This window comes from Lepidothrix coronata, unplaced genomic scaffold (assembly GCF_001604755.1).
Source record: "Lepidothrix coronata isolate B3197 unplaced genomic scaffold, Lepidothrix_coronata-1.0 Scaffold247, whole genome shotgun sequence".
Classification (NCBI taxonomy): Eukaryota; Metazoa; Chordata; class Aves; order Passeriformes; family Pipridae; genus Lepidothrix; species Lepidothrix coronata.
Window position 1 is genome coordinate 647,830 of NW_016690427.1, and position 12,734 is coordinate 660,563.

The window sequence follows — 12,734 nt, forward strand, 5'->3', positions numbered from 1 at the left end:
CTCAGCTCCTGTCAGAGAGGAGAGGAATTTCTCACACAGACTTGTGGTGGCCCTTATGCAGAGACACAACCCCCCGTACTGCTGCTGAGCAGCAGCTTCTCGTACCTTGCAGCGCCTGCTCTGCAGCCCGGTGGAACCTCTGCGCGTGCTGCGCTATCGCGCGGGCCGTGGCCAAGTGCCGCAGCATTATCTCCCCACTCTGGTCAGTGCTCTCCCACAGCTCCGTGCCTTCAAAAACAACAGCTTGACGCTCCATCAAGGTAAGAAGAGGCATCAGCAGTGGCACTGTTATGTTGTTCTGCGGAGCACTGATGGTCTCTGGGATAGAGGGTAACAAACACAGCATCAGACATTAAAACCTGCTAGTTGAAGAAGGTATTGTAACTGCCAGTATTCTTCTTTTAAGGTTGAAAGTACTGTTTGTCTTCCATCTTTCAAATTATCACCTTACCTCACATATACCTGTCCTACCAGTTTCCAGTGAACTGGTTGGGGGAGAAGACCAAGACAAATTAGTGATGGAAAGCTCTTTGCTACAGGGGAAGGCTCTGCTGAATTACTACAGAGCAGCACAGAGATTTTAAACACATTTTTTTAAAAATAGATTTTTTAAAAAACATTTTCAAAATCTAGGTCATTCCAATAAATTCCATGAGGCTAAAAATTTTTCACTGTCTACCCATTCTCTTGTAGAAATGTTCTGAGAAATGTTTTTCTCTGCCTTGCACCCCTTTAAAAACTAGAGCTCCAAAGAATTGGGTGCAGGAGCACTTGAAGTAATCAGAGTAATTGCCTAGCTGATTCTTTCTATTTGAGGATTCATCTTCTGATCCAACAGGCAAACAACTAAAAAGCAAAATCTGCCACAATTAACTCTCCTGTGAGGAAGGAGATCTTTTCTTGTCTTGAGGGAAGATGATGCAGTGTTTCAGTTTCTGTCCACAAAGAGGAAGTATGGGTGTGGAAAGAATGTTATATTCTGCAGGGATTCAGGCACACAAACACACACTGATGTTTGGTTGGCAGACTGTTAGCTTCTGTTTCCTTGTCATGTTGCATTATACAAGTTTACACAGTCATTTTAACATACAGTGCACAGCTGTGGAAAGAGCAGCTGCCTCATCTCCCTACACAGAAAATCAGTAGTGGGAGAGGTAAAAGGCTAAAGAGAAACCAGTGTCACTCATACTCACTATTCCACTCATCCTGTCCTTCATGCAAAGCTTTGCAAGATGGTTTCAGCTGTTTTTCATACGTAATGGCAGTCTGGGTATAACGATGTCTTAGAGCAGTCCAGGTTTGTTCTAATCTACTGATCTGTTCAAACAAAATAGGGAATACCCATTAGTGACTCCACAGGCAATGAACACTGTTAGTCATAGAATCATGGAATAGTCATGAAGACTCTGTTCTGATGATCTCTCTAGTCTTGAAGAAGTTGCTTAAATTAAATAAACCCATCAAACAATTCCACATTTTGGAACGTAAAGAGAAAGAGATTTTTACCTGTGGCATTTCTAGTGCTTTCATAATGGCAGAAAATGCATATAAATCCCCCAGTGAATCCTTCAGCTCCACAGCAACTTGGATGATTCTGTTTAATGTTGCTGCTCTATCTTCTACATTTCCTGTGCAACCCAAGATATCCACAGCTATTCCTATTGCCATGGTATTGTGCCTGTAAGTGGATCAAATTTATAGGACTGGTTACAAATTATTAAATTTACATGCATTCAGAGATCAGTTCAAAAGTATATTTCTACCTTGGTGTGCCCAGCAAACTTAAGTCTTTACCAACATCTTTGCATCAAAAGCAATAGTGACATCATATGGAATATATACACACAAGCTTTAAATTAATATTTTAACTTCTAAAATACTAGGAACTACAGAAAATTCTGCTCAAGCAATGAATGAATGAACACTTTTGGGAAAATTGCCCCACTTGTCTTTGTCCTCTATGCTCAAATCCTGTGACATTCCCTCCTAGATTTCAGCAATAAAAATACCAAAATATGAAGCAGAAATTCTACATCAGGGTTAGAACACCCCAAGTGGTCCCCCTTGTGCAGAGGTTTTACAGAAAGCTTTGCTGATCATTTTTACTTTATTAGATCCTCTGGTCTCTACCCAGTTGCAGAAGGCTACTACCTTTCAATCTCCTCCATGCACACTTACATGCTCAGATAGATTCCTGAATTTTAGTTAATACTTGAGCTTGTAAAGGGGAGCTGATGGCATTCAGCTGCTCCAAGGACCCTGCTTTCAATGCCATTCCCCGTTCTTTCCCTGTACTACATGCGTAGAGTTGCCTTAAAACCTTCAAGAATTTCCTATGCAAAAAGAAGTTATGTGCCATCTCACTAAATAATCTGTACATGTGAATTCAGGAAACATGCAGGAGAGCATTCTTTGAGGAAATGAGGAGTACAGTGTAGCCATGCTCTGAGCTTCTGGCCATCTGCCCTGGAAATGAGTAACAGGAACCTTTACCTTTCAATGAGATCAAGGCGCAGCTGATGTCCGTAAGGCAAGGTAATCAGTTCAAGACCAGAGCTCCCTCCCATATTCCTCCTCATCTCTTCAGAAACTTCTACTATCCTTGCCACCTGTCAAGGGCAAAAAACTGTGCATTAATTTTGAAACTAACTTTCTTCAAAAAACCCCCCAGCCACAGAGAACTCCAGGTTAGCTTACATAGCTAAGTGCACAAAATGCAACATTAGAATACAGGCATCAAAGGAAAAATCAACTTGGGCAGATTCAGTCTTACACAAAAAGGTCAGTAAAATACTTTTTTTACATTATTCAGCCATCAGAAAACAAAAGGTGTAACCAAAATACTTTATCAGGAAGCAGAGGATGAAGTTCCAGGAAATACAGCGCTCTCAGCCTGGTCCTTGTCAGAGAGGCAGTGCTCTTTGGCCTTAAAGATGTACACACTTGCTTTGCCTTTTTCCTTTCTAAAAAGATGACTGCTCAGAATGTTCTTGGTTACACCACAGGGTCCTCATAAAGGTGAAGTAGAAAAAGGACTTAAGGAGGATGCTGAATGTTGAGTGCCTAACGAAGTCAGTATGTGAAAGCTGACACCCTATCAATTTGTCTTTGCATTTTAAACACATTGCATTAGCTACTGGTTATCTCAATGACAATTATATATGCTAATAATAATAAAAAACACATTCATATGATAATGTAAGATTATCTGCTGGTTTAAAGCCTGTATGTTGACACATTTACAAATCAATCTGCCTGCAATTTTCTGATACACCCATCAGCAGGCTTTCATGCTTATGAAAGACGAAAGCAATCTGGGCTGTACAACAAGCCTCACTGGTACAAAATGTAGCACTGTAGAGAAACCTGTTTCACTTCTAGAGACATAGGAGTAATATGAAGCCCCAGAGACACAGTGGTTGCTCCTCCATCACTGACATACACGTGGCAAATATGCACCTCATCACATCAATATGGGTGATTCCTGATTAGAAATGTCATTATTTAAAAGACAAACTGATGTCACATAGAAGACCTAAGAACTTCAGCCTTATCAGGGATCTCAGTACAAATCATTCATTCTGGCTGAATTCACATGCCAATCTCATTGTATCATGCAGTTCCTTATCAGTGCATTCTAGCAACAAATTGCCAATGAATGACAGGCATTGGTTCAGCACTGAGAGATGAAGATTAAGTAGGCATGTCTACATGTCCCAGCTAGTTACTGTTCCTGCTCCAAAATCCAAAAATCTGTTTCTGTAAAACCCCCCAGTGACTCTTAATTAATTGTACAGGCTTTCAGACTTCCATCAGGCTAGTTGGCTCCTTGGCGCCATCGCAAAGTTTATAGTATTTAAAATAAGGAGTCTAGTAATGAGCTAATTGATTATAATATATATATACACACACATATAAATGCTTACTACTTCTCTAAGGCATGCATATTCTATGCCTTCAAGTAACACTCTTTAACAATATATTAAAGATATTCTAGTTGTTGTTATTAGGTTGAAGGAAGAAAAAAGTGAATTTTGGAACTAAACATTAAAGAACGTAGTTACTACTTTGGAACCATAGTAAAGAAGCCTCAATCTACCATTTCTGAGAAGAGCAAGCAGTTGTGGAGCTGAGTTTTTCTGTCTGCCATGGAGCCTTAGTTAGCAGCAGCTACTGAGAAGAGGAGCTGTTGTTTGCTGTCAGCAGGACCCCAGCAGCTGGCAGGCACTCACTCACATACCCTCAGCCCACTGCTGCTCCAGGGAACTGCCCCCTCCTCAGAGCCACGGTGTCCATCAGTGCAGCAGAGCACTACAGACATGTTTTGTCTGGAGCATCACCATTTCCACTTCCTTTCTTGTCTGCAATGGAGTTGCCCAGTAAGTAGCCACATTTTGTTTCTCAAACTCCTCTTAAAAAAACCCAAACAACTAAAACCCAACAAAGCATGGGGGTTAGATACCCACCATACCACTTGGTTCCTCTAGCTGCTCTGCAGGTACAGCACTCAGTCATCCAAGCGAAATGGTGCAGATTCAACTGCAATTACATTCCTTTCATTGCACAAAGTCATCACCTCATTAGGAGATGATTCTCCTGTCTTTCTGATTCAACAGCTGAGCTCCAAGTCCTGTCAGCTGATCAAAGTCTACATTGTGAAAAATAGTTTGTCTTTTTACGTCTTTCTAAGCAATTCCACTAACAATACAGTTCTCTCATTGGACAGAAATGCATTAGTCCCGATAGCTATTTTCCTACACCACCTATCCAGCTGTAAGACAGGAACTCAGACAAAGATTAGAAGAGCAGCTGGTTTTAGAAGTTTAAATATATTTCGTTCCATTGAACATGATATCTTACAACCAGCCATATGGCAACCAGGTAACGTCTGTCTGCTCTTTGCCCATGCAAGCTAACTAGCATTTCCTGTCATAAGCAGTTCTTTCCAATGTTTACAGCACAGATAGCTCTTCCTGCACTACAGGAAAAAGGCTCATTCACAGAGATGCAGCAACTGATAAGAGATTTAAAAGATGAATGGAACACTGAGAATTTGAGTAAAGTCAAGGATGATGAGAGACCTTTGGTCCAAAGAGTTTGTAAACATTCTTGTTCTCCAAATGGAAAAAAAAACCACCAAAAAATTCCTGCAAGCAATACGAACATTACATTAGCTGCAAATCTACCCATTAATCTTTTCAAATCAGTTCTTTGAAAAGTCTAAACTTGCACAATATAAAATAAAATGCATGAACTTGTTCTTTTTTTTTTACCTTGCAGTCCATTCGAAGAATATGCTGTGCAATAATCTTTGGGTTATTGTTGGTGAAAAGCTCCTTAACTCTTCTTAACATTGATGTTTCCAATGGCTTGTTTTCAGGAGGAAGTAGTATGGATTCAAAATCATTTGGTTTAAAACTAGACACTGTCTCAAAAACAGGTGCAGAAAAGATGATGTCCTCTTCAGTCATCTGAGTTGAAGCTTCTAAAGGATCTGCAGGGTTCACTGTAGGATGATCATCGTCAAGGATCAGATAGCTTGTTTCAGAGTTCCTGAATGAGTGTGTTCCCCTTTCCTTTCGTGTCAGATATTCCACGTAGCTGTTTTTCTGACATAAGTATTGTTTTGTTGCTGCAGGATGTCTGGTAGGGTTTAGTTCACAGTAGTGTCCTTCTGAACTGTGAGAAGCCAAAGGAGAACCTGGGGGCTTCATCAGGGGTTTGCTGGGTTTAGGTGGAGGCTTTGGACAGAGCTGACTGTCTGATCCTCTCAAAGCTTCCCCTGCTTGTGACTCCAAGGTGAGTTTCTGAACAACTGTGGGGCTTAGAGATGGTTCACTGCCTGTTCTAAATGCAGGTGAACTTGGACAGGAGTTTGTCTCTGCTTCAGGTAATCGAGATGGATGTCTTGAACCTGCAGGGGAAAATGGCATTTTAGAAGGCCAAAATATATACAACTCCTGAACCCTATCCCAGAGTTCATCTCTTAATGCTATTTCCTAAGGAAAATATTGTTAGATCATGTAAATTATTCGCTGGCAAAAATGTATATGTAATTATATTTTGAGGAATAAGCTAGCCAGCAAGTTCCATATACTTGCTGATCCTCCCAAAATCCCAAATACATGGAACAGCTGCACCGTAGTATTATTCTGTGGTAATGCTGACAAGAATTCCAGTCCCTGCTGCATACATAGGCTATACTGTCAGAGCTGGATGGCCTCCATGGCTTGGAATAGGAGGTTTCTTTGTAGCCTGATCTAGGGTATAAAAACAGCAACTTCCAGCCATACCACATAAAAGATGAGTCATTTCTGAGAATGACAAGTTTGAGATGAAAGCAAAACTTTCCAAAGTCAAGCCTGAACCTGCAATAAGGTATGGAAGGAATGAATTTCAGGGATGCTAATCTTTTTGTGGAACAGTAGGTAATTTGAAGAGCTGGAGAAACACATCCACATACTTCTGTGTATCTATGCCTCATCCCATACCCGCTGCACATACAAACCTCTGCATGCAATACAGGACTGATCCCTGTATCAGACATTCCCAGTCTGCAATTCTCAGTGCACTTGGTGGTATCTACAGCAAAGTGGCTATTGCATCATGTGGGTTTTACTACTTGATTCCAGACAGAAAACAAAAACTGCAAATCATAGCCTGTCCCCACTCATAAAACAGTGTGATACCACAACCTGGTCGAAGAATCCCACGACAAAATGCACGGCAGGACTCTTGAGGCTGTTATAGTACCAAAAGAAAAGTTTTTGCAGCCATGGATTGTAATAATCAATTCAGCTACAGATGGACAGAAACTTGCTTCATAAATGTCTGTCCATCCCACTGTTAAATAGAGGAGCACATCTTTTCTATCAGAATACAGCCTCACTATACAAATACTTAACATTCTCCTTACCATGAGAAGTCTTTCCACAATAAGCACTATGAATTTTAACAATATTGTATTCAAAATGACTAGCAGCCCTGAAAGTCAAACACTACAATTTGTCCAGATGGGAAGAGATGCATTATTGCAAGCTTCCATATACAGTGTGTTAATATGGAAACAATTGCTTAAACCTCTGAAGAATATGAGAAAGAAAGGGCCACAATCAACAATTGGTCAAGTGTTGGCACACCGTGTAGCCCCAGAGTAAGATTACAGTGGCTGTACAACCAGACAGAGCAAAAGTAATAAAAAGCAAAAGGGATGGGGGGTAGAGAGAATGAGGGAGAGAGAAGGACAGAACTGAGTACAAAAGCCATCGTAGTTCTTTTCACCCTGTGAGGAACATTTACCACATCCGCATACTTTACCCTGAGAAAAAGAGGTTACCGGAATTTCCATGAAACACCACTTCTACTTAATAGACTTCTGTCAGAAAGACATGACTGAAACAAGTCAGTTCTTGTAAAGCACAAGTGAAGAAAGGTAATACCATCAAAAAAGATATTAATGCCAACTGTAGCTGTCATTTTTTGGCATGAAAGCCTGCTGAGTTGTGTGCTAAGGTATTCAACTAGCTGGTGCATTGTAAATAAAAATCCTGTTTCAGTGACCTAAAAAGCAAGCAGGGTGCTAACACAGCTTACCCTGGCCATTAAATATAACTGTATTTACAGTGCTCAGAACACTCAGCACTCTCACTTTGGTCTGAAGAGTAACAGACCACCTGAACACACAGATTCTACATGTGAAACATTTAATTACAAAACATACCTATTAGCAGATAACTCTCTGACTGGTGAGCCTTCAAAGGGAATCTTTTCTCCAGAACATGGTCCAAACTAGCTGGCTGGCTACCACTTTTGTCTTTGTTTCTAGGGTAAACAAAAATGCAAACAAAACCACATCAGTATATGTAACACTCTTAACATACATATCTAACTGCCAGAATTTATCATAAACAGTGCAAGGATCATTAGCTTTCCACTTGGGCAGCTTATAATAATAAAAAGTACTTCATGCTGTTGCAGCGGCAGTGAAATGGGCTATACCATGTGTCACCTTGCAGCACTTATGAGGGTATTTCTTTGAACACTAAGAACTTCTAACGGAACATTTGATTTGGACACTGAAATTGGGATCTATTATCCCACACTTGGCTTTTTTATTTCAGGAGTCAAATATGGAAAACCAGACTTCTCTGGAGCAGCAACAACATTTTATTTTAATCCTTTGTCTTAAGCAGTCAGGACTTGTCAAGTCACTGAAGAACAAGCTGCAGTGCTGTTGTGCTTCCAGAGTCTACATTTGCTCTCACTTTGTGGATTTGCTGATCTTTTGCTAAAAATCAGCAAACCCTCATGCCTAGCCTTCCATCTCAAATCAGAGTGAAAATGCACATCACCTACATCAGAATCTGATACAGTTACCTCATTTCCTTCCATAAGTACAGCAAAATTAAGTACCTCAAAAGATTTCCTCTGGGTATGCTCTGCTCCGGGGATTGCATGCCGGATATACCAAGACTCAGCCTTTTTGCAGTTTCTGTTTTTCCTTCAGGGGTACTTGGCTCTTTTTGTTGGACTGGAGTTACACCATACTTTTCTTCTAGACACCTGAGAGGCACAGTCCTGTTGATAGGCTGAAAAATAATTGCTCCACTCTGCTTTGATATTGGTGCACGATTCCCAACATAGTATCTAACTAAGCCAGGGATACTGTCAAAACTTTCCAGTTCAAACTGATACTGAACACGGCAGTAGGCTTCATTGAGTCTTAGAACTGTTTTGTTGATTTTAAAATGCTGAGAAGTATTTTTCCACTGACAAGTAAGAACAAAGTTCCCAGGACTGGAGAGAGAATCCCTAATCAGAAAATCTCCATCCCTCTGAACTAGGTCTTCTGCCACCTTGGAGGAAAAAGAGAGTTATACAAAAAATACTTTCAGAATCAGAAAACAAGTAGTCAAACAACACATTGCAACAAAATATTCTTAAACATAATAATTAATTTGGCTACTCCGGAAGGCCATACAAAGCCATGAATATAAAGCAAAGCATGAAGTGTGGTATAAGAATAATGTCTCCAAATCTAAAATTAAAAGCTCATCCCACAGTAGAGATGTGGAAGGGCTTCTTGGAAGGAGCCAGCAGAATGATCCACTTTTGCATGTACATTTCTTCTAGTTTGCTAAGAAAATAAGGCATGAAGGGAAAGCAATGATCCAGGATTTTAGAGTTTAAAGCATCTGAATAGACAGTCACACTGAAGTTCAGAAGCCATTACTACAAGATCCCAGAGTTTGCCCATTCCTTATTACCTTAAATGACAGAAGCTTTCATTTTGTATTCTTTGTGAATACTGCATGTGAATACTACTGACTAGGAGGAGTCAGAGAAATCCTGTTTTTCTGTTTTGAGTTACTCCTTTCATGTGCTTTTAAAACCGACGCACGTCAGAGCCGAGTGTCGTGAGTGGGTGCTGAGCCTGCTCTCCCTACCCGGGTGGGGCGGGGAGGGAAGCCCGCAGGGGGAGCTCCAGGTGCTCGGGAACCGAAGCTCTGATCCAACCACAGCCTTAATATGTTTTTAACTGCGTTTGTAAGGATCAAAATTAAGTTATTGCATAGATTTTGTTGCGGTTTTTTTCTCTCTCCCAAATTCCAAGCGCAAGAAAGAAAGTTAACAAGAACATTTTAACTTTGGTTAAGAACACTGAACCAAATTCACGTCAGTATGCCTGAACAATATGTGGGCACGGTATTCTCATATAAAGCTTAAATTCCATTTCCACCTTTATTCAGTGCACAACAATCCTGAAATATCTTTATTTTCCACCAGGGTCTCCCCTAAGTCCTTCCTCAGTCTCTTTTTATGCCAAGCTGTGATAAATACCATAGCTTTCATACAAATAGGCATTATGTTTCTACTAAATCAATGCAGATATCAGAGATGTGCATAGTACTTCAGTGAAATTGTGCTTGTCTAGAGAAGCTCAAAGCACATTTGGCAATGCAAAGACCACGTACCTGCCGAGGAATACGTCCGTGGTACCAGGCATAGCTACGCAAGTCCTCACTACTCAGCTGCAGTTCTTCCTCTAACTCCTTCTTCAGTTTTTCCGGGCTGTTGTCCATAACCTGCCTCTCCCTAGAAAACTGCAATAAAAGATTAAAAGCTTCAACTGTGCCAAGTTTAGTGATTAACATTTTACCTGGGTTATAACTTCCATCACATGACTTGCACTGGAATGCAGGTGCTGCTTTCAGCAGGCTGGCTTGGCTTTGCTCTCTAGATTGTATTTGCAAAACTCAGCACTCAGTGAGATAACATGTGATTGTTCTACACCACACGGAACGGAGCAAAGTGTTCTGCCTGTAAACCAAACTAGTAACGACACACCTACAAAGTCACTTCTCTTACTTCCTCTTTCCAATCTGATTTCTAACTATATCCAAAAAAATTGAGCTGGACACAAATGCCCTGCTTCAATATTCTTCCTCCTCTTTAACCTTCCATTTTAAATTCAGATTCTTTCCTCCTAGCCCCTTTTGAACTCTTCCAATTAAGAACATTCCAAATGCATCAAGATGGGCAAACCTGGACATACACAGTTGTTCAGTATTTCTGTTGCACTAAAAAACAATTTGCCAAAGTAAAATTTCAGCCTTAAAGGACTTACTTCCGATGGTCATTATCTGTCTAAATCTGCATGCCCAAGATGTTCCCTTCCTAAGGGAAAAAAGCTCTTGTTGCCCCTTAGCACAAAAAGCAAGAGATCTGCTTGAAGATATCTCCATCACCACTAGATAACCACTGTAAGATTTTCCAGAAAAATTCTATCTTCTAGAGTACAAGTTTCATACTGGACCACTCTGGCCCACTAGTCCTTATGGATGCAGTGTTGGTAACAAAGTAAGGTGCAGTATCTTCTCTGGGTAGAGGCCGCAAACTCTTTCATAAGCAGTCAGTGGAGGGAAGTACTTTGGACTTCCTTTCATTCTCCGAGGGTTGGGACTTCAGCCCTTCTTTGTTGTGCTGAAGAGTTTCAAAAGCCTGGGAACAGGTTCTATACTGATCAAAGCATCAGAGTATACACTCTCTTAAGAGAAAGATCACTTTAAAAAAAAGGGAAGGGGAGAGAGGTGGCCTCCAGCTGCAGCACAGAATAAAATGCAACATTTTGCTCCAGTGCATTATGGATTTCTTTTCTTAGCTGTGGATATGAGCCAAAGCTCACAGGTTCCTTTCACTGACACACCGAGATGAATATGGAACACATGCATTATTTAAAAGTGAACTGGGAATGCTTGCCCACCAATCCTGTTCTTTCCATGAACACTTGCTCTCTTTAGCATTTTCTTCTTCACACTGAATACTCACAGCATCTAACCGTGGGAGCAGGTGGCACACATTTAACACTTCTTTCAACAATCCTCCCTGCAATTTCAAGCAGACTGAATTACAACAGATTACCAGACAGCAGATTTTTGGTGGAATAATGCCAGAAGAGGCATCCTGCTGCCAAGACTATTTAAGCATGCTGGGAGCCCAGAGAAATTCTGAGACAAATTCTCCTCTTCTCTCTGGTTTCCTCAGAGAGAACTAAGGCTCCTCTTAGACAAACACAAATGAATGTAGTAGCTTACACAGAAGGGCAAAAGATAAAAACAACCTAGTAAAGAATAACTTTTCACCCCAGTTTCCCTTCTGTGAACCATAATAGGGTGTTATTTTTCCATACAAATGTAGTTCACAATGGACAAGCATTTTCAACAAGGAGTATATCTTTCAGGAAGAAACCATGCCACAAAAAAAGAAGACCTTCACTGCAAGGGCTCGTTCATAAAGCCATGTACAATGTGAAGAGGTGAAGTTACTGGATGTAGGAAGAGTCATAGAAGGGGACTGGTGAGGACCAAAGTCCAAAAGCATATTGAAGTGTCAAAACACAGTCAAGTAAAGCCAAAAATCTGCCCTCCACTCCAGATCCCTGTGCCCTATCAGACTAGCATAGCTGAATTTCCCAACTCAAATGGATGGGTATCCATTTAAAATTGATTCCAAAACTGACAGCCATTTCACTGACACATCTTACAGAATGATAGCAGGGATTATAGTATCTATATAACCTGAAGGTAGAGTGAAGAGCACATAAATTGAGCTGAGACTTTTCAAGAGCCCCTTTTCCTCTGACTGCACAAGGAAGTGGCTGGAGAACTTTTAAAGCCTCCCCTCCAAGTGTAAACAACAGCATCCAGCTGTAATGGAATACCAAGCTCTTACATTCACAGTTGTGTGTTTTGTCAATCATCTGAAAGGAACTACTACTTTAACATGAATTGTATTTAATGTTTTGAAAGATGCTTTTGACTGAAGAGAGATCTTAAAGAACCCAAAGCTACCATATGAATTGTTACCATCATGCCAAAAGCATCTCGCTGTATCTCAGTGGTAGGCAAAACTACTGAAAATGGACCAAAATATAGCATACAAAGGCAATAACTGAATTTGCTTAGGAAAGTTAGATTCTTAGCCAACAAGAACTATAGGTCTTTGCATATGGACTAATTTTATCCACGGTACTGACACAACTTATCTTAAAAACCCCAGGATGATCAAGTTAGAGATACACATCAATTACAAATACAGCACAAAACCCTAGAACTTCGTCTGGTGGTTAAATGGATTTTTTACTACTCAAAAAAATGTAATGAGACACATGTTGCACTTGAATTACATCTAACAACACAACAAGAAAAACATTTAAGGAATCCAAACCAACTGAA

At 40.5% G+C, this 12,734-nt stretch overlaps 1 protein-coding gene across 5 annotated transcripts in view; it reads right to left on the reverse strand.

Annotated features, from left to right (window-relative positions):
* Window positions 1-12,734, reverse strand: part of BCAR3 (breast cancer anti-estrogen resistance 3) — an 85,035-nt gene that overhangs the window by 1,577 nt on the left and 70,724 nt on the right. For all 5 annotated transcript variants that reach the window (XM_017834984.1, XM_017834983.1, XM_017834985.1 and 2 more), the window contains 8 exons: window positions 9,975-10,103; window positions 8,413-8,855; window positions 7,721-7,821; window positions 5,274-5,914; window positions 2,494-2,609; window positions 1,507-1,678; window positions 1,194-1,317; window positions 106-318 (listed from right to left, as the gene is read on the reverse strand). In XM_017834984.1, coding sequence (XP_017690473.1) covers window positions 106-318; window positions 1,194-1,317; window positions 1,507-1,678; window positions 2,494-2,609; window positions 5,274-5,914; window positions 7,721-7,821; window positions 8,413-8,855; window positions 9,975-10,103 — 1,939 coding nt within the window. The remainder of the gene's footprint in view (window positions 1-105; window positions 319-1,193; window positions 1,318-1,506; window positions 1,679-2,493; window positions 2,610-5,273; window positions 5,915-7,720; window positions 7,822-8,412; window positions 8,856-9,974; window positions 10,104-12,734) is intronic.